General features: G+C 37.6%; 2 protein-coding genes and 1 long non-coding RNA gene across 10 annotated transcripts in view; 2 read left to right on the forward strand and 1 right to left on the reverse strand.

The window, feature by feature from the left end:
• The window catches only part of MXI1 (MAX interactor 1, dimerization protein), a 71,900-nt gene extending 66,887 nt beyond the window's left edge, over window positions 1–5,013 (forward strand). For both annotated transcript variants that reach the window (XM_019646584.1, XM_019646586.1), the window contains exon 6: window positions 1,941–5,013. In XM_019646584.1, the coding sequence (XP_019502129.1) occupies window positions 1,941–2,104 (164 nt within the window). In that variant the 3' untranslated portion in view covers window positions 2,105–5,013. The remainder of the gene's footprint in view (window positions 1–1,940) is intronic.
• Window positions 5,014–10,112: 5,099 nt separating this feature from the next.
• On the reverse strand, window positions 10,113–20,389 carry SMNDC1 (survival motor neuron domain containing 1). 2 transcript variants are annotated; one of them, XM_019646588.1, is made up of 6 exons: window positions 20,201–20,389; window positions 18,864–18,983; window positions 14,132–14,274; window positions 13,335–13,496; window positions 11,846–11,999; window positions 10,113–11,375 (listed from the first exon to the last, which is right to left on the reverse strand). In XM_019646588.1, the coding sequence occupies exons 2-6, from the start codon at window positions 18,981–18,983 to the stop codon at window positions 11,238–11,240; spliced, it is 717 nt and encodes a 238-aa protein (XP_019502133.1). In that variant the 5' UTR covers window positions 20,201–20,389; the 3' UTR covers window positions 10,113–11,237. The 2 variants fall into 2 exon arrangements, with proteins under 2 accessions (XP_019502133.1, XP_019502134.1); XM_019646589.1 differs by lacking the exon at window positions 20,201–20,389 and adding an exon at window positions 19,827–19,920 and having other exon boundaries at window positions 10,115–11,375.
• An 88-nt stretch (window positions 20,390–20,477) lies between these two features.
• LOC109384894 (uncharacterized) overlaps window positions 20,478–22,078 on the forward strand; it is a 37,526-nt gene continuing 35,925 nt past the window's right edge. For 3 of the 6 annotated variants that reach the window (XR_002124514.1, XR_002124515.1, XR_002124511.1), the window contains exon 1: window positions 20,482–20,561. This is a non-coding gene — a long non-coding RNA (uncharacterized LOC109384894). Of the gene's footprint in view, window positions 20,562–22,078 lie in introns of all 6 variants that reach the window. The other 3 variants (XR_002124512.1, XR_002124513.1, XR_002124510.1) reach the window with 3 other exon arrangements.

The raw sequence follows: 22,078 nt of genomic DNA on the forward strand, positions 1-22,078 counted from the left end.
CCGTCGCTGGCGACTCCTGGCAGCCCAGCTCCAGGTTGAGCTGTTGTTCAGCATCTTAGCTGTGGAGGGCAGTGTCACTGGCCCTCGTATGTGGGATCCGAACCGGGGCCCTCTGGCGTCCCAAGCCAGTTCTTAACTAACGCGCCACTTGACCGGCCCTCAAATTGGTTTTTGAGCCCTTGTAACACAACACTAAGAGTCCTTGGGTTTGTTATTTTTGTTGATGTTTTGCTTATGTAAAAGTTTATTTTTACGTGGCACTCAGTTTTGAAGAACAAAGTTTACCAGGAGCAACAGCAAGAACCTCTAGGACATGCTATGTTTATGAGATGAGTACAGTGAGGTGTAGCAGAAATATCCCAGAATTAGGAGGCAACCTTAGTCCTAGTCTTACTTCTACTTCTTACTAGATATGTGACCTTGTCAGGTCTTCAGGTTTTAACTGCGCTTCCTGCTGTTATATCCTCCTTGTACCTACCGACCTCCAAATTTTAGATAGGGTGTATCTTCATCATTATAGTTCTCGTTTTTGTTTTAGTACTCCCAGTGTGCTGGTACCTTTTCTGGTTCTGTTCTTGTTCTTGTTCTGTTCTTATTCTTATCTGGCAGCCCTCTTTCCCAGTAATTTTTAGTAACATCTCTAGTCCATTTGGCTAGAGCAGTTTCTCCTTTTACTTTGTTTTGATTGAGTTGAGCATGCTTTGTTAGACAGGGTGTCTTGATTTTATTTCCCAATTGTAGCTTGGATGAGTGTTCTGTGATACTGGGAAACACTAAATAGCCTGTGAAGCATTATGGGTATGAAACAAATAGTTATGAATTCATAGGATTATTTGTACAGCTTGTTTGGACAGCTGCCTGCATTTTAAAAACAGATCTCTAAAACTTTTTGAAGAAGCAACAAGCCCTTTTGAAAATTACACTCTTTGAAATAACTTACTCTGTCTTCTTGGGCTCAGCAAGAATCCACTTTTCCTAAAGCAGAGTGATCAGTGTGAACCCTTAAAGTCAGTGCCAAATAGGAAACATCAGGCTTTGAGTTTGTTTTAAGAGAACTGAAGAACCTTGAGTTCATTGTAGCTGTTATGGGAGAAAACAGTTTTTTAACTGCCTTTTGTTTTTTCTTCAAATGTGTATTGCTTTTTACTTATTGGTGATTGTATATGTAGTATTTAACAATTAAGATATCTATCAATAGCTGGGTCAGATGTATTTAGGGTCTTTTTTAAGCATGTTTGATTTTTGAAGTAAAGTTAAGTACCACCATTAAAATGCCTTTACTATAATCTTTACTATAGATCTCACTATAACCCAGAGGCTTTAAGCGTCAGGCCCTCATTTCAAGCTATATTTGATGCAAGAAAATTAAACTGAAGACAATTCCCAGAGAGTCCACTTTATAATGACCGGCTTATTTTGGTTACTGAATAGTCAAAGATCTTTATGACAAATTCTAGAATACTAGAAGTATCTGTAGAATGATACCACCAAAGGCCTGGACAGATAAATTTTCTAGTTTGCCTATATTAAGTTTATGCTCTTTTCCCCTTTTAATAAACAGCACTGAGAATTAGTTTCTAGTTTAATGGAAAACAGATGTTGTTAAACCACTTGGGGTTGGGATCTTTTAATATTAAGCACTAATTCCCAAATAAGCCGAATGCTTTTGGTGGGAGGTCCAGACAGACTGGCGTCAAAGGCTTTAGTAAACTTGCTGCCTAAATTGAGACCACCACTGTACACCAGACATTTCCTTTTGCAAAATATATCCCTGTCTCTTCACCTTTGTTTTCTTCTGTTCTTCAGACATCACTGATAATAAGCTTGTATAACAATTATTTTATACTATAAAAAGTAATCACTTTTCCTCATGCCTTGTTAGTTCTTGAAAGTGCACATATACTGGATTACTAACGTTCTTCCTTGTTTCCCTTTGGCAGAGGAGATTGAAGTGGATGTTGAAAGCACAGAGTTCTCCCATGGAGAAGTGGACAATATCAGTACCACCAGCATCAGTGACATTGATGACCACAGCAGCCTGCAGAGTATTGGGAGTGACGAAGGTTACTCCAGTGCCAGTGTCAAACTTTCATTCGCTTCCTAGAACCCAGCATGATGTAACAGTGCAGGGCAAAATATTTACTGGGCCAATTCAATCCAAACAATCTCTTAAATTGGGTTCATGATGCAGTCTCCTCTTTAAAACTAAACTAAACCAAACTATACTTGAACAAAAGGGTCAGAAGACCTCTATTTAAGCAAATACCTAGCAAAAAGTGGGACAGAGCCTCCCCAGCAGAACAAATATTCATAATACTCATTCTTGAAAATCACAATTTCTAATGGCAGCAGAAATCCTGTGTGTAATTTTCTTGATTTGATTTGAAAGAGGACATTGGAAATTCCATCCTCTTTTTTTCTTTTCTAGTTTGCTCATACTACATTGAGTAGACACATTAAAGGATGGGATATGAACCCTTCTTGAGCATTATTTATGGTCCTAAAAGCAAAATAAAATCTATAGTAATGACAAGATAATCAGGCATTAATCTTGGATAGCTAAAGCACTATTAAAACTCAGCCTAGGACACCTTATCATGAAGCCTGTGGATGATCAATTCTTTAAAAAAAAACCCACACTCATTTCATGCTCTGCAAAAGGAGAGACTCCCATGAAGCCTTTTGAGAGGGATCATCATGCAGCTCAGCTTTCTTTTGGATTCCATGCTAAGCAAGCTAACCTTATCCTGCATTGTTAGCACTAGGGCACCCAACTGCCAGTTAGCAGCCCTTAGGCCCTTGGGCAGCATGGGGGCAGTCTGTGCATGACCGCCTCTGCCACGCAAGGCCTGTGAGTTCCGATTGAGGGGCCAGAAGGAAAAAGCTCCACGTGCCTATGTCTGCGTGGGCCAGAAGCGTTGTGCACGCAGACTAGCAGGCCAAGGTCTGAGCCACGGCAGCATTTTTATTTCAGATTTTGATAACTGTTTGTATGTGTTGAAAACCAAAATGACATCTTTTTAAAGCTTGTCCATAAAAAACATAGATGTCTTTTATAGTGGAAAACCACATGGGAAAAAATCATCTATTTTGATGCAGCATTTGATAATTATAAAACACCTCACACCTCTTTATAGTGCAAAAAATGAATGAGGTCTGGGCTAGGTAGAAAAGAGGTCAATGCTGTTTTTGTTTTCTTTTAGAATCATTACCTTTTACCACCTTTAACCATCTGATATCTGTAGTAGACACACTATCGTAGTTAACATAGTTAAGTTCTGCACTTGTCTCATTTTAGTGTAAAGATTTGCTTCAGTTTTCCTACAGGCAGTCTCTCTCCTTCCTCACAATCCCACTGTGCAGGTGCTATTGTTGCTCTTATCAATATTTTCATAAATGTTATTTTAAATGGAATTCCTAGCCTGCACTTTGATGTCACATGCTCCCTTTGTCTTTCAACCTCCCAAGTTCCCACCCTGGCCCTTTCCCTTACCCCAGGAAGCCTTGGAGACCTTACCCCTGGCTCTTTGAACTTGTATACTTAAAATAATTTAACTACCCTTAATTACTTAAAAAAAAAAAAAGCTTTATGATTTTCATAACTTATTGCTGATTTTAATGGGTTGTTAATTTCAGTCCTGTAGTTTTATTTTGTTTAGATAGGGCTGGGCAAGGAAAAAGAAAATAAAGACAACCATATTTAGCAGGGCAGTTGAGTTGTGTGTGTAATGTTAGACTATCCTTTGTAAGTAGCACTTTAACAGCTTTCACTGCTTCTATATATGAACTGTTACCATCTTGGTCATACACAAGGCCTCAGCATATACTTGTTCTTGTGCTCTTCCTGTGCCTCCAAAAATATTTTATCCTCGATCGTGCTATGTTTGAGTGGAAGAAATTCTTTGAAGTAGATGTGTGAAAAACTGCATGCCTTTAGGAGCCCATTATTAGAACTTGCTACTTCAGGTGCTGGGGACTTAATGAAAAACATGATAAAACAAATTCATTTCTGTGGCCCAGATAAATTATTTCTGGTTTCATTTAAAATTACTCCTGAATGGGTCAAAATGTTGCTCTATATATTTGCTTACTTTTGACTTTCCCGAGTGAGACAGTTTGAAGACTCTGCTAACTGCCATGGAAAGTAAATGGAAGCCAGTAAGCTTCCGTTTTGTTATTCCCATGGCATTCACTTGCATCACCTGCCTAGGGCTGGAATTTGGGACTTCATTCAGGTGAACTTGAGGTGCTGCCATTTTGTTGTATATGTATAGGACGGTGGGCTGAGAAGCCTTTGTCGCCTTTGTCACGAACCTAGAGTACCTATTTCAACTGCCCCCTAAATGACTCCTTCCCTGGGTTTGTTTTCCTTGGGGGAGGGGGGTGGATTGTATGATGAGTAAGAAGTATTAATTTTTTAAAAGATAAATCGACTTTGAAGATACAAAAGTTAATTGCAAGAAATAAAAATTGTGAATGAAGAATACCCGAGTGATTTTTGTACCACCCTTCTCTAGGAAAAAATGTAAATGAGCATTCATACCTTGAGAGACAACTGTCACCTAAATGTCTATGTTGATCCTACTGCAGTAGTCAAGGATTTAACGGCAATTTGAATCATTGCCATTTCCTGTTCTATAAACAGGTGTCTTCTTGACTGATAACTCCACATAACCTAACTGCAGATGGTTTAATGTACACGACAATCATAACTGCTTCAGGTAGGAAACAAAGCCATTTGTCATTCTTATTATCTGCTCTCCATATAACTTTTAAGGGAATCCCTTTGGCTACACATATTATTTACATTGAAAACAAGTCTGGGAAGTTGTTCTTTCGTCCTGCTAACCTGTTATGGTACCCTGTATGTAAAACACCTGAGTGATAATATTGACAGGTACAGGTAAATCCTATTTCAGTGCATATTACCAAAGAAGATTCTGATGATGTCATTGTTACTCATTCCTAATAGGTATGAGAGCTCATGTGAAAATAAATGTCTTTTCTACTCTGTGTCAGTGACAGCTTTAAGCATTTGAAAAGATTTTAAAAGGCAGGTTTATTGAGGCAAAGCTAACTTAAGGCCACATTGCTTCCTGGGTCATTTCTCATGAGAAAATGGTTTTTGTTGAGTTTATTGTCTTCCACTTGAAGCAGCAGAAGCACCTAGCTGCCCTTTTCCTTTCTTCTTTTATCCTTCCACCTCAGAAATCCCATACTTCCCCCAAAACAGCATAAGGTGGGCAGAACGAGGGTTTGGGTCACTTTAAATCCCAGTTCTAGCATTTGCTAAGGACCCTGGGAAAATTACTTAATTTCTTCATGGAAACTGTTTCCTCCTGAAAAGTAATAAATACTACCTCTATCTCAAAAGGTTGTAAGGATTAAAACTGAAACATGTTAAATCCTCCTCTAGAGTTTGTAGCACCAAAAGGAAATTAAGAGGTATATACTTCCCTACTTTCTTTGATGAATGCAACCTTCTAATCTCTTCATCCTTAATCTTGAATTTTAGTTATTCTGACTGTGGTTTTGCAGAAAGACTATTTCTATTAAATAAAGTGGTACATTTTCACAAAATTCCATGACAGGTTATACTTTGTAAGAAGTCAATTTTGATATCCTATAGAATTTTTTAAATAAACGCTTTATAAGATTGATGTATAATCGGTTTAGTGATTACCTGGTCTTTCTTTAAAAAGAAAAAGGGCTAACCTGAGCTTATGTTACACACAGATAGTAACCATTGCATAATAATTAAATGGCCTAGTTGATACTGAGTGCTGGCCTTGCCAAGTAAAAAAAAAAAAAATCTTCCTGGCCCATGTACCAGATGTAGCAGGTAATCAGTTTTTTTTGTGGAATACATCTGATTCTTTTAAATAATCACTGTAGTTCAAAATTTATGTACTGGCTGACCACTTCTTAGTTCTGTTTTACCTTTCTATACAATCGTAAGTTAGGGGCAATAGCTTACTTATATAAAGCTCTTTGAAAGTACTGTCAGCTAACTTCCTAAAATTTTGGAATTTTTTCAGTTTTCTCAAGCTCTTGGCTTTGCTATGGAGGAACGCTTAGTCTTTGTTGGTAGGGCAATAATTAGGATATTTATTATAGATTTTCACAGCAGGCACAGAATAGCATTGTAAAAACATAACAAAAACCATAAAATGTTTGTAAAGTGTATATATAAAAAACACAAATTTTTTTTCTAAATTAGCTTTATCACTTACTCTGAAAGCTAGGTCAGCTAAACCTGACAGTGCTTTTGGAGGATAAAAACGGGGCAAAAGAGAGCCAGCCGAGTGGCGCGATGGTTAAGAACTGGCTTGGGATGCCAGAGGGCCCTGGTTTGGATCCCACATATGAGGGCCAGTGACACTGCCCTCTACTGCTAAGATGCTCAACAATAGCTCAACCTGGAGCTGGGCTGCTTTGAGTCACTGGTGACGGCGTAGGCTGCAGCCTGTGGCAGTGGGTTGCCATGGGCTACCGTATGTAGCCAGCAGCCAGCAGCCAGCAGCCAGCGTGAGCGGCCAGCAGCCGCAGTGAGCAGCCATCCATAACCCAGTGACTGATCTGCCTCGTCCGGGAAGAGCACAGTGATGGTGCCAACTTGGGCAGGTGAAGCAACGTCCTCCACAACTAGACTGAAGAACAATACGACAGCAACTTGTCTGTTCCCCTTCCCCCAATTCCCCAATAAAAATCTTTAAAAAAAAACAAAACAAACAAAAAAACGGGCAAAAGAACCAAAGGGATACTTACTCCTGCTTTCTGTATACTTCTGAGTAATGAATTAATTGTACAATTACCATCTATTCAAGACTAACCTAGCTGCAGATCTGACTTCAACTCTAATTTTCCAAGGATAAAGAATCATGCATTTCCTCCAAGCCTGGTTTCTCTGGTCCAAAATTCACTGCATCTTGCAAAAGTGAGTACAGGGCTTGAAAGGGGGGCTAAAAACGAAAGACATGTTTCACCAAGAAAGGGAAATCATGAGCCAGCAAAATAACCATGACTTTTGGCCTCAAGAAAGTAGCTCTTCAAACAAAAAGCAAACCTTTTCTAATGAGTATAACTTATGGTTTCTTTAGCTGTGCTCTTAAAAAAGACTAACTGGAGAAACAAATTACAATTTTAATAATTCCAGTAACAAATCTGTACTTGGTTTCATAAAAATGAGATGACGAGGTGCTTGGTGGAAGTAAATTGCCAGTTTCCAAAATTTGGTATTTTTAGCTAGTTCAGCTGTCAGCTACAAGCCCAGTGTTAGTCTCAGATCTGCTTTACCCAACTCAAGGCCACAAAAGAACCACCTTTGTATACAGAAGCTGAAGGGCAGAAAAGGCAACCAAAGACCCTCACAGAAATCTAACACCTTTCATCTTATGTTTTCTTTTACTATTTATTTTCAGCTAGGCTAAATATATTTAGAATGTCAATATTGGTTTCTGAACCTCTTAAGAACATCTATACACAGATATGCTTTTAAAAAAGTTATAAGATTTAATGACTTGGGTTTTGTTTAAACTACGGTATTACAGTGTCTGTTATTTTGCCTGCTGTGCTCTTCCTTCCTCTCCACTGCAGTGAAAATTCAGTTTAACTTGCAACTCAAAAATCCTAGATATAAAGAATGTTCACCTTTACTGCTGAACTTTTAAATTGCCATTTATAGTAATTGGTTGCTTCATAGTATAATACAAATATTTAATACGATTCAGCAGATATTTATTGAACTCCAAAGATTTTAACAAATGTAAAACCTTGTTGGTTTTAATAGATTCTTTTCCTTTATATTTCAGTTAATGTCCAAATTGAGGCAAAAAGTCAAATCAAAGCTTTGCAAATATTTTTTGGCTGGATTTATAAGTGGTATTTTTCACCATTTATGATAAAAATCTATACACACAATTTACAAAACATTTTCCTTTACCTGATGGTTTTCCTTTGCTATTTTTAAAGGAGACGCACTCAGCATTAACACATACACACCCTTCCTTGTAAGAAAAACATTAAAAAAATGTTACAATAAATGGATGCATTTCATTTGTTTGATGCCTATCTTCACAGTTAGGATAAAATTGCCACTTATCAAGGTAATTTCTCCTTCATTTCAAAAATCAAACTGCTTTTACATTTAACCAAAAACATGGTTCCCAGCCAGGAATGCACATGAGAATCACCTGTGTGGGGTGTTTGTCAAAAACCGATACCTTGGCCCAGATAGGTCTGGAGTAAGACCGATCCAGGAATCCCTCTTTAAACAGGCATTAGGGGTGATTTTATTATAACCTATAGCCCCTTCTCATTAAGAAATTTGTCCTAAGATACTCTAATATAAAGATTTAAACCTTTACTAGGATGTATTTAATAGAATTTGGTAATTTGGTAACATTTCAATAATATGTTTACAATTAGGGGCCACAAATTGTAAACAATGGGTATTATGCATTGTAAGATCAATTGTTCAAATTAAGGAGAAAAAAATTCACCATTACCACTCTGCACACAGCAAACACTTCTATAGTGCTTACCATCTGCCAGGTCCTCTACTAAGCACTTTACACATGTGAACTCACTCATCCTCACAACTTAATGAAACGTATTATTTTCATTCTACAGCTGAGAAGACTGAGGCAAAGAGGAGTTATGCACATAGGTAATTAAATGAGAGCGCCAGGATTCAACATGGCAGTCTGGCTCGAGTCCTTGCTCTTCTGTAGCTTTTCCACAGGTTAATTTAAAAAGCAGGTTAACTGTGAATAATAAAATTTTAAATTATTCACTTCTGTTTGGGGTGTTAGGGCTGCACTTTCCTTAAAACGTTCAATAACAAAGTCAAATGTCAAGTTTTGAGAAGATACATGCAACCATAGCTACTTGGGGTCCCTAAACGACTGACTACCGGTTTTGGTCTGTCAGTGACAGAGCTTCAAGTCTCCTTTCTGACAGAGGGGAAACGCTACATTAAATTTTGTAACAAAGTTTCATAAGATCAATCATCATATTTGCTTTTAGAATACTGAGAGCTTAACCACTTTCATTTGTAAAATATTACTGGTATCATGCCATGCTTCTCATTAAACATCTTCTCAACCTCAGCATCACACAGTGAGACAGGTATTCTAGCTCCCCAGGATTCCTAACTTTTAGTTTAGTCCAGACACTATCATCATCCTGATACTAGGACTTTTCAAAGAACCACATCTCGGTATTTGACATAAAGAAAGGCTCCTGATCTCATGCTATTTATGCCTGTTAAAAAGGTCTATTTTATATAATGTGGTCTTTATTCCTTTTCTCTATCCTAATGCAAAGCCCTCCAGGATAATTAATTTGCTGAAAGGAAGGCCCGGAAGGCCCACAGGGTCAAACGAGGCACAAGTCTTAACGCAAGAGTCTTGCCTACACAAACACCAGGTGAACAACTATTCCAACATATCAAGGTAATCTCACCAAAAACCATTTTGTGTGGCCATACAATTATACCAAATCTCTGTCCAGTGCTTTTTGATTAAAAGGTTTCCCTTGCAATCCTTCAAGGATACTGTTGATTCTTAGTACTTTAAGATGTTACAACTAGTAACAAGAACATTAATACTCATATATTTTATTTAGAAGTTTTTCAGACTAAGTAGCCCTTTTTCTACTGTAATTTGTACCCTGTATTTAAAAAACACTTCCTTTCATTCTGTCTTACATGCTCTATCCTATGGCCATAAATTAAAGGAAGAAAAGCACTGATTCTCCTGGATTGGGAGGGAGGTGGAGGGGTGAGATAAAGAATTCTATCTCTCACCACTTCCCACCTACAAGTTTCAATTTACAAAAAATAAATTCATGAAGTGACATTTTTATTTTCCCCTTATACCAAAAATTTACAAACACCTCTATACAAAGCACAAGCACTTAAAATAAAACTTGGTTTGCCCTTTAGAATCCAATTTCTCATGTCTAATGGAAGGGGGGGAGTACATAAGGATTTACTGAAACTTTTATCATACTGAGTATTCTCTTCTGTGGAAATGCTGTATGCAAGTACATTGAGATTTAATCACTATCAGTGCTGGCAGCTAAGACTTCACCCTTCTGTGAACACACCCTGGAGATTTTAAAAACACTTTATTTAATAAAAGTTAAACATACAAAAACTGAAATTAACACATCCTAAAAATCACTGTCTTCCATTAATAGGAAGATCCTTTTCTATGCATATATTTGGCTTAAACTCAACTCAGGTTAACTGTGATGTTCACATACACCAGCAAATGCTGACAACTTGATCTAGTTAACAAAATTACAAACTCAGCTACATGAACATAATATACAGGGAAATTATGGTCAGATTAATGCACAAGAAATACAGTAAATTTTTAATGAAACATTCAGTACTCTTGTTCATTAATTTAGCCTTTTTTTTTTTTTACAAAAATAGTATCTACACTGTATACAGGGCTATACATCAGCTTTTTGTTTTCTCATATAAACATTACACGTCCAAAAAATGGTACCACTACCATAAGTGAAAAATTAACACAGGAAAAAAGCAAACGTACAAAAAAAAAAAAAACCCCAAAACAAAACAAAAATTAGAAAAGGTAGCTGGTCCTAAACATGGTTTCTTACATAAAACTACCTCAATGAAAAGAATAAAAGAGGTGGATCAATTTTAGAAATGGCCTAATAAGCTTAGGAAACAAGTTATTGAAGGAAAAACCTCAAAACAAACTTTGCCATTTAGAAATTAATCTATTTTTAGGCTTAATTGGGCAACAGCTAGGTTTAAGATGAGTTAAAAAAAAAAAAAAAAAAGACCTCTGTAGCAGTTTGGTGTTTTGCCTTGATATTCCAGAATTGCCAGAATATGTGGCAAGTTCAAAGGTTCTGAAAATTCCAGGTTTATTACAAAAAAGTATATGCCGTCCATTAAGTGGGGGCCTAATAGTAGGAAGATCAAAACTTCATCTAAGTGCTTTATTTAAGCAGTATCTATCTAGAAAAGTTGCTTTATCCAACGAACTTGGAGGAAACTGTGGTGGTAGTAACGAAGAAAGTTAAATGAATAGCAGTTATCAAATGCAATTTCAAGTTTCATTCTATTGAAGTCAAACAATGACAACAATGGTATCTTCCTTACTCATCTAACAAATAATTTACCTTTAGAAAAATATAAGGATAAAAAGGTAAATGTAAAGCCCTGCGGAGATGAAATCCAACAGTTTTTCTGATTATTGAGGCATCAAATGCCTGACATTGTATTTAGAGGTATCTTGATACTGTGTCATAGGTTTATCAGCAATCCCACAAGTTCCTACTCCAACTTTGCCAGTTACACTCTCAGGTGAAGCAAAAATACTCCTCTTTACCTAGGGGATATAAAACAGAAACCATTCTTGATTAGTTTGGGAAACAATAAAAATAACAAAATACACTTAGAAGGAAAAGTACATCAAGGGAAACTGAGCGCTCTTTTAAATAAAATCTACCAGTGATGTCCAGCATAAAGCATGTTAGGAAAGCAGGTATGGTTCAATACACTCCCTCTAAGTGGTATGTGGGGTAGCAAATAATTTTTCAAATTTTCATTTATAGCAGGAAAAGAACCTAGATCTTTTGTAATTCCTGATGCAAACTCTCATTCATAGTGTTTCTATCGCAGAGACAGTGGCTAATGGAAATATTTTTCAATAAGCCAAACTGAAGACTAAAGAGGATTCTGAGTTAAAGATCCAGTTACATATTTTTTAAAATCTATGTACCCCTTTTTCATTTTAAAGTTATTTAATGATGGTTGCACTTTTCAAATTTACAAAGTATGATGAAAATATTTACTAACCTGGCCTTTTTTGTTTTTAGAATAGGCTCTGTTGTTGAACTGCTGCCATTTCACCTTCTGGTCCTCTCTCTCCTGCTCAAGTTCTTTTATTCTCTGTGCTTTTTTCAAAGCTTTCTTCTTTTTATATTCACGCTGCTGGGCAATCATTTCTTTTCTGTGTGGATATAACAGATTTAAGATTTAAAAGATGACTTCCTTGGGGATATTTAGCAGTGCAAAAATAAACAAAAACCAAAAAACCCCAAAAAACAAAACCAAACTTATACACTCTTCTTTCTCCCCATGAATAAAAGCACTCCCCATCAACACCACTCACCCTGTGCTACTACTAAGAATGTTATCTGAAATATATAGCATCCTTTGAAACATAGCTGTAACTTAAATATTTCAACTATGCCTTTTTATTTGATGTGTACATAGCTTTTGCTAGTTGTGTTTTAGGAATAAGAGGAGTGTCGACAGATGTCTAAACCTTTTATCAATTTCTAAATGGACAGTAAGCAAGTATAATAAGCTGCATTTGGAAAAAGTATATGAAGATATTCGATAAAGTTAAAACTATTTCATCTAGATTGGAAGAGCAGCACAAAGGGAAACCATAGTTAACAATTCTTACAACTGGGGTTTTCCAAAAGCACTGAATAAGATCAGAGCATAAAGCTTTCTCAATTTCTGTTCAATTAACACTGAAAAATGAAGTCTTTAAAAAAGAGGCAATAAGACCTAGACTCCTATTAACAGAGTTGCCACTACGAAGCTAAGTGTGCCTTTTTACACAGACATCAAAAACTAAAAATAGAGATGTTACGTTCTACAATCTGATTTTCTTATTGGGTTGCTTAAATAAAATGTTATTTTAACAGGTGACTTTTTTTTTGTTTTTAGCTGAGCCTTCCTGCCACCGGTTGGCAGCTCAGCTCAGACCGTGAATCAAACCAGGGACCCTGTTGCTCAGAGCTCAAAACTCTTGAGCAAGCTCTTAACCAACTGAGCCACTCGGCCGGCCCGGTGACATTTTCTTAAATTCAAATATACTTATGTAGCAACTTAACTTTTGAAAAGTCTTGGCAAATCCAAAAGATAGCAAATTGTGGCAAATATGCAGAAGTTAACCAAAATATTGTTAAATCTACCTCTTAAATATGTGCCAAACTATTATGTCACCTTCTTTACTACTTCCTGGGTTTTGGCCACCATCTACACCTAGATCACAGAAGTAGCTGCCTTCTCTCTGCTGCCAGGGATCATGTGAAAGCTTAAATCTGATCACATTATGTCCCCTCTACTTGAAACGCATCAGTGGCTTTCAGGCTTTTTTAAAATGATCTGGCTGCTACAGCTCTCTAACCTCTTCTCTTGTCAAACCCTGGATGGTAAATAGTATTATAACTTTTTTACCCTAACCTAGCCTGCACAGATTCTGCAAACCAACTCAAATACCTAAATGGGGGCATTTACACTTAGAATGGTAAAAAAAAAACTCACTTACTTTGACATGGGTTTGTTGCCACTGTCCTCCTTTGCCTTCCTTCCTTCTTCTACAGGCTTGAGGTTCAACAGTGGAGTCACTTCAGCATTGCCATAGCCAGCAAAGGTGATTGCAGCGGTGCCGTTTTCTTCATCTATCTCCTCAATCTCCGCTTCATAACACCTGTAAAGATATCATGGCTGTAAGCAGGTGAGTAAAGGTTTGGTACTCAGCCTACAAGACTTATACTGCAGTGATTCAACTATTACATGTGACTAAAATGAAATTTCTGTAATCAAATGGCCGTTTTGCAAAGATAATGCAAAAGAGTGGTTGGAGTTAGCCATTTGCTATCCTAAAAAGAAGTCCTAATCAATATATTGTCAGGAAAGTCTCTTCCATATCTACTAAATGTGCTTTGGTCAATCTCTTTGAAAAAAGGTACTTCTTACAGGAACACCTTTTCTTCTTATAGGAATTTCAGTGTATGTACTTCATAGATGTCTAAGATAGCCAACCACTCACTCAATTTTCAATTTGAGGAAAAAATAATTGAGATTATTTTTTGAAATATCCATTCATTTTCCTCTGCTTTCAGTCTTCTTTCCTTAGGATCCAAGCCATTCTTCTGCCCCAAAACCTAATCTAAAGCTAAAAACTGAACTATACTAATGGTAACCACCCAAGAATCAAATGGGCTCTATTAACCATATTGGCTATATAGAAAGATCAAAATACGGTAGTTCAAACTGAATAAAAACATCTTACCATTGTATTTTATTATTTCATGTTATAGTTAGAGTTTTTTCTACACTTACTGTCCATCTTCACTCCAGATTGCCATACACTTGTCTCCTACTTTCCATGAATGAGTGGGCTGAGTAGAAGTAAAGCTGTCTGAACTTGCAAGAGTTTCAGAAGGCTGAGTTGACAGAAGGTCTTTGGTTAGTTCTATAACTTCCTAAAAAGGAAAAACAAAAACCATAATATTATTTTTGTAATTCACATTGCCACCTAGTTTCAACAAGCAAGTTCTCTCAGTTTTTGATGACAGCTCGCACACCATATAGCACTTATTAAATACTCTACATGTATGTATTTGCAGTTCAGAACAAGATTATAATGCAGGTATTGTGATTATCCACATGTATAAACTAAGATACAGTATTTTATACAGTGGTGAAGCTGGGATTTAAACCCAGACAGATGCCTTTCAACTTAATCTCAAATACTAATAGAAATAGGGTAGACTTGAGCTTATACCATGCATTATTTCTAAGTGCCTATTTTAGCTGCGTAGATCTCTCTAAAGATGAGAAATAGTCAACTATGAGGGACTGAGCTAGATTCAAGACCACTTTTACCTCATATTGTCACGCATATTTCATGCAACTGTACTGTTTTGCAGAGCATTACAGTACTATTAACTGCCTAGCCAACATACCCCACACCCCTCAAAACACTTGAAGCAGCCTTATTAGTAATAAAAATGTTCCTGCTCATACATATTTCTACTAAAATACTATAGGCATAAATACAATAAAAAGCCAGGAGTCTTCCTATTCATTCACTATAGAGCTTACCTCATCTGAGTAAACAAGTTACCAAGTTAAGATTCAAAATATCCCAACACCTTAATGTTAAGCACATTAGCACAGCTCATTTAAAAGGAAAAAGTGTTAACACACAGGCAGGCTAAATATCTTTCTGTGTGGCAAATACATTTTCCTAATTCAGGCTTATATTTATTGGCTTCATTCGAAGGTGTTTGGTAGGGTCAGTTGAAAAACTTAAAATAGTACAAGCTGATAGATATGCTACCTGTCGGCTATATTTTTACTTTAATGAAGAACCATATTATTGCATCATCTTATTTAAGAACCTGCATACTCGTTCCCCCCACTATTGCATATAAAACACCTTAAAACAGCCCACTGGGTATTTTAGGAGAAAAATTAGCAAAGTTCAACTCTGTACTGAATGTCTTCTGGCTCCTATTGAGGTTTTCCAATAGTTCTGATTCAGTAGCCAAGAAAGTGAAGTATTACCTCTCCCCTAAAGGTTCTACATCTTCCTGGCTATTTCTGAAAAACTAACATTTGAGCCTAAAAAGGGGGTGATATTAAGCCCTCAGTGAAAGGTCAGTTTTGTGAATAAAAAAACTGAATGACTCAGATTTCAGTTAAAAATTCAGGAGACTATCTTTAGTGAAGTTTTATTAGGTGCCAAGTAGTCAAATTCAAGTACCTTTTATTTAGATGACTGTTTGCAAATAAAGCAAAGAACTTCCAAACATATCATGTACTATACAAAGAAGGAGAGTAAATTATTCAGTCTTGTTTTTATTTAACCAATTGTAGGGCCAGGAATATAATCTAGTAAGCCTGACTGAAGAGCCCATACAATCCCTATCATTAAATAATTCCATTTAACTAGGGATCATTTACCTACAAAAGCACAAATATGAATTTTGCAATTGTAGGTCACAGATTTAGAACTCTACTGCTGTTAGGATCGAAAATCTTCCCACTATATTTCCTAAGGAAGTACATTTTCACGATAGACAAGGGTCCTGAAAAGCTGTGCATGTTATAAAGAATTTGCAAAGCCCTGCACTGAAACAACTTTTTAAAAAATCCACAGCATTTATCCCTAGCTGTCCTTTCACTTTGCCATATTTTACATACCACTCCCAACAAACTATGAAGACCCTCCTAAATTTTTTTCTTCACATGTGCATATGGACCAAAGTATTAGAGAAACTATTTTATGTATGAGGGGGTTCTTAAAGGTACATACCATTAATTACTTTTCCTCCCCCAAGTCTGAGTTCTGAAACTGCTCCTTCATTGACAGATGGGCAGCAGTTACAGTAATCGGCAATTCCAGGAAGCATCAGATGTTGTGATCTACATATCAGCAGGTCAAAGGGGATGCACTCAAGCACTCTGCTTACTGAAGGAAGGCGTTTCGGGGATGCAGAGAGCCACTGTAATATATGAGACAAGTGACTTGACCCCTGCCTCCTTTAGAACCAGTTTTATTCAGCAAAACAGCTTAATAAATTGACTATTTTTGTGAATATCACAGACTGCCTTGGGGAGCTAGTCAGCTAGCTAGCCTGGATTTTACTATACCCACTTTTTTAAGTGAGTAAAAAAAGGCAATTAGAACTTCAGTAGACCAATTTGCTGCCTGCTGCGTAACTTTACTTTATACGAAAGACAGTACATAGAGATAAAAGTGGAAGCCTTACCAGCAAAATGAAAACCACTGAGTATTTTGTCATAAATGAAATGGTAAACAAATTCATAACCAAGATTAAGGATATTCCATAAGAGGAACACAAGAAAACAAAGGACGCCACAAACTCAGTCATCAGTCTGAACAGACTTTTCAGCAAATATAAAAGGCAGAATTAAATATTAACAGCATGAGGTATATCCCAGAGAAAGCAGAGAAGAAAAAAAACATTAAAAAAAAAACCAAAAACCCATGAACAAATAGAAGCTGTAACTGTAGTCAAATGGAGCCATTTACTAGGTAGAAACAGACACCCAAACACTTTTCAGAATTTTATCTAATCTTAAATGATGCCTTCCATCTTTGAGTAGTTTTCAGTTCAAAACAGACCTAAATCTAGTAACCAAAATGAATTTTTTTCACAGATTAAGAGGAAAAGAAAACGTGATCAAGTCTGGTCAGGAAAAACATCCTGTATTATATTACTGTCTAAAGTGTTAGAACTTAAGCTTCTAAATCTTTGCCATCCAATATGGCTATATAATTAATATTAAAAATTCAGTTCTTCAGCCACCCTAGCCACATTTCAAATATTCAATAGCCACAATGTGGCTAGTGGCTACAGTACTGCACAGCAGATACAGAACATGTCTATCATCACAGAAAGTTCTACTGTACAGTGCTGTCCTAAATGGTTATAGAAAAGAGGATTATTTACAGATAAATGGCCCCTAGGTCATTACTAACTGAACCCTAAATAAGCCATTTACATGCTTACTATAAGGCCTACAACAGTCTCTCCCTAAAGTACTTCCACTATAGGTCATCTCATAGGAAAGCAAATCTGCCCAGACTCTGGCAATTTATTCTAGTAATTTAAAAAGACCTCATAATAATGCTGTTTTCAACCTGCACTCCCAATTTCCCCTCTATCAGTTCTACACAGACCCCTCCTCCCACTGCCCAGAAGAATATATATATATATATCAATGCACACAATGTTTCATTTTCTTCCAAGAAAAAAAGACTGCTTTTAAATTGGTAAAAGATGGGGGGTATGCCAGGATCTCTCTTTGAGGCAAGAATAAAGTTGGCCTGAGTGGAAAAAATTGTTCCCCAACATCTTTTCTGTATTGACTGGTACCCTGAAATCCAGTCCTGACTTCTACATATTGAAAAGGGGTCCTGTTTTCTGTTTTAAAAAATAACATACCATTGCAACTTCCTCCAAGTTTATCCTAAATCTAGAATTTGAACCTGAAAATATTCAACATTTGAATTATGTCCAGATAAGCTCTTTTAGAATCCTGGCTCTGGCTCTGGCTGGACCCCATTTCAAATAATTTTTATTTGTTGCAGTTCTAATATCCTTAAGATATTAATAATTTTAATGGGCAAAAGGATGACTTAGATAAGATAAAGATGATTAAAGTTTTGTACTCAATCAATAAAGACAATATAACTAAAACACCTTTTAAAACTTTCCAAACATCAGGTTCAGAATTTTAAATTCTCAAATTTGTTAAGATAAAAAGTCATATATTTACAAATATTATATATGGTGTTTTTATTAATAAACCTAGTGTTCTGAGAAACAACAGATATTTACTATTAAGGCTTTATTTGTTTTGAAACCCCAGTGCATGTTTTTAAAAGTTTCATACCTACTGAACTCTCCCATGACAAACAAAACAAATTAAAATCTCCTTTTCACATAGATTCAATTTAACTTCAAGCGTCAACTACACTGTAAAACCTAGCCTTAAATTCAAACATTCTGTAACATTTATACACAAAACAAGTATCTCTCTAGATATTTTTATAGTGTGCTTTCAATACAAGGGGTTACCCACTAGCTTTGTCTCTCTCTCATTTTCAAAGCATCTTGTGGCATTAAAAAGAATCTTAAGCTCTATTTTTCTCCTTTAATTTTAGTTTCTTTTTGAACTAAATTTCCTTCACAGGTCTTTAAGAGCAAAAACACTTTACATTGTAAAGTTATATTTATTTTTTCTCTAGAAAGTTTGACAAAGACTTCTAAAATCAACTCTTATTTTTTTAAAGTTGTATGAGCACACAAGATTTACGTAACAAAGGACAATGCTTCACTCATTTTGATGTATACAGACTAAGGAAGCAGCCCTAATTCCACAAGCCACGTTTGCCTATGAGCATATACACAAAGGGAATGGGGGGGAGGGAAACACCTCAAAAGGGTGCTCTGGATATATATAGATTCTAAGCAATAAATCATTTGAAAAACACATACTTTTTTAACATAATTGTACGTGTGCCCTCACAACTTACTTGTAAATCTTTCTTTAACTTTAGCAAATCTTCATTTTCTCCATTTCCAGACAATGCAGCTTCAACTTGCTGGAGTTGAGCTTTGTAGCTTGCCAGCTGTTTTGCTAGATCCTCTGACATCTGGGGGAAAAAAGAGGTGGTCATGAAAACTGAACAAAAAAACCCATAAAATAATTCTGTCTGCTTGAATTAAACCGTACCAATTTGCTCCCAATTTATTACAATTCATTGCAGCTTAGTTTATCGCCATTGCCTTTACTCTTAGTTCAGGGAAAAGCTGTGAGCCAAACCACAAACTTCAAGGGAATAGATAACATTATAAACATGTCAGATAAATTCCATATAGAAAAACAGAAAACAAATGATGAGGGAAAAGGAGAATTTCTAATTTCCTGTAAACTCCTGTAATAGAGAAGGCACTGTGTTGGGCTCAATTAACAGAGTCCTTATATCTTCATCCCCCCCAAAAACCAATAAACACTAATCTGTTGGAAGAATCGAGACTTCGAAAAAAATATATAACTAAAGAGTATTTCCAAAACCTTTTGGATTAACTACACAAATAACTCACTCTACATGAATTATTCAATTAACAAGCGTGTGTTTAGAAGCTCTTCTCCAGAACAAAAATCTTTCACCCAGTCTCTTAAAAAAGTGCTGGTGCATTTCGTTCAGTAAACAAAAAACACAAATACCACCCCCCCCCCCATTTAGGCATTCTAAGGAACGTGCCTTTCATCAAATCCGACTCATTCTCCTGAAAATGAGATACGAGAGAATCCTTTCTCGATCACTAAGCAAACACACGAGGTTTCTAAAGGACCCTTCTCTGTCTTACTGTTCCCGTCCAACGACAGCCTGGAATCTGGACGGGCTCCAAAGGGGCGAGAGCAAGCCGAGCTGCTCTCCTCCCAACCACCCAAGACCTCAAAACCCGCCACAACTTGGCCGATTATTTCTGACCTCGGAATTCAAACATCAGCTTCCATGGAAACCGAACGCACGAACCGAGCGGACCCCAGCGGTGCCGGACCTCCACAAAACAGGCTCTGCCGGAAACCGCCGAGGTTGTCCTTCAGAGGGCTCCCACGGCCCAACCCTACCCGATGGGTACCCCGGGTTGGCCAGGTTCGCCGCCACGGCCCGGAGGCCACAACCGCGGCTGGGGCCGCTCAGGGCTCAACTCTGGGTGGGAAAGGGGGCCGGGGCTCCTAACACTCTCGCCGGCGCCCAGGCCTCTCCCGGGGGGCCGTCTCCTCGGCCTCTGGCCTCCGCTTCGACTCGGAAGAGGCCCAGGCCGGGCGAGGCCTTACTCTCCCCCTCACCGGGTTTGTTACCTTGCTTGGGGTAGGGGACGGGGCGGCGGGAAGGGCTCCGGGCAGATGAGCCCAGGGGAGGCGGCGGCAACGGCTGGAGCAGTAGCAGGGAAAATCTCCGCAGCGACAAGGCGACTCGGTCTGAAAAGGAAGAACTCGGTCGGCAAGAAGGGGGAGGAGAAAAAAGCCGGACAGTGGAAGGAGGAAAAGAGAGAAGCGGGTGAAGTTTCGCGAGAGGTTAAAAGCCCTCGCGAGACCTCGTTCGACTCACGTGACTCCTAGCGCCCTCTGGGCCGTCCGCCCTTACTTGCGTTGGGGACGCAGAGTGGGCGGAGTTTAGTAGGAAGGAAATGGCGTCGCTGGGCTGCGCCAGGCGCCGGATGTAAGTTCATCTTTTCAGTTCCGGCTGGGAGTGGGGAGTTGTGGGGTTTTTCGTTTGCGGGTGGGCGTTGTCAGCCCCTTCCTGAGGTTCCCGGGGGAGAAATCGCATATGCTTTCTTAGGCGAGTTGTGCTAGGAGATGGGAGGAACGCGGTTTAATGCAGCATTCATACTAGTGGTTGATTCTCAGTGTAGCATCCTTACCAGCAGCGTCAGCGTTGCCTGGTAATTTATTACAAATGCAAGTTTTCAACACCCACCCAAGACCTGAATCAGAAACTCTGGGGATGGCCTCAGCAACCTGTTTTAACAAGCCCTCCAGGTAATACCGATGGGCGCTCAAGCTTGAGAACCACCTCTTTATGTAGTAATAAAAACCCTTAGTAGCAACAAAAAGCTAATTAATTGTGGCAGAACCTATTGGTTCAGAGGTTGATTTATTTAAAATCTATTTTGTTCGAATCTATTTGGTTATAATTAAGTTAATATAGGTTAATTTCGCTTGATAAGGAATGATCTCCAAGTTACAGTCTCGAATGATAAACTGGTGTGAACACTTTCATTTACGTTTAAAAAGAAATGTGCATTAAGTGTTTGTAATACGTATTATTCCTGCATGGATATACAAACCTATCCAGAGATTTGGAGTGGAAGCCGAATGTTTTCACTGATTACCCTACTTACTGTGTGTGTGTGTGTGTGTGTGTGTGTGTGTGTGTAATTAAACTAGTTTTTTTAAAAAAGATAAAGGCCTGTGATACAATATGAATACTATATGAATATATTACTATATTCATATAGTAATATGAATGTCAGGAAAAAAACCTTCTCTGGGGGATTGGGGTCTGTTAGAACATTAAGAACACCCTCCTCTCAGATGGGCCAACTTTTTTGGACTGTGACATGTTGCTTTAGTGCTGTTTTGTTTTGTTTTGTTTTGTTTTGTAGGACCTTCCCTTTTCTCTACACACACACACGCACACACACACACACTCACACACACTCATATCCCTCATATTGAGTCAGATAATCTAGAGTTGGAAACCAGGTTTATGGTGATTGGAGTGGCAATCAATTTGCAAGAATTGAAAATGCTGCAGAGGGCAGTAGTGGGTAGCTAGCATTAAAAGGGAAGACAAACCAGAAAGAAAGCCTGTACTTTTCCTTAATATAGTAGAAATTTGTTTAAAATATAATGTAGTTTTTTACAATAGTTCTTATTCTAGTTGTGTATTTTAAAAACTAATGCCAGAAGGATCTTCCTTAAATGTAAAGTAAACTTGACAGGTATGTAAAAATCTCTCAAATAAGAATTCTTGAACCCCCTAGATCAGAAAATAGGAGAATATTGATTATAAGCTCCGATAAAGATTTATCATCTTGATAGCCTTTGTTTTCAGGATTGGTTTTTTTTTTTTAAAGATTTTTATTGGGAAATTGGGGGGATGGGAACAGTGCTGGGGAATTGGGGAAGGGGAACAGACAAGTTGCTGTCGTTTTGTTCTTCAGTCTAGTTGTG

Source organism: Hipposideros armiger, unplaced genomic scaffold (assembly GCF_001890085.2).
Source record: "Hipposideros armiger isolate ML-2016 unplaced genomic scaffold, ASM189008v1 scaffold_105, whole genome shotgun sequence".
NCBI lineage: Eukaryota > Metazoa > Chordata > Mammalia > Chiroptera > Hipposideridae > Hipposideros > Hipposideros armiger.

Excerpts from the sequence above, each read along its gene's own strand:
- SMNDC1 (XM_019646588.1), bottom strand. The coding sequence starts at position 18,983 with ATGTCAGAGGATCTAGCAAAACAGCTGGCAAGCTACAAAGCTCAACTC. Across the intron at positions 13,497-14,131 it reads ATCTGGAGTGAAGATGGACA|GTGTTATGAAGCGGAGATTG; the intron begins GTAAGTGTAGAA and ends ATATCTTTACAG. Across the intron at positions 11,376-11,845 it reads CTAAAAACAAAAAAGGCCAG|GTAAAGAGGAGTATTTTTGC; the intron begins GTTAGTAAATAT and ends TATATCCCCTAG.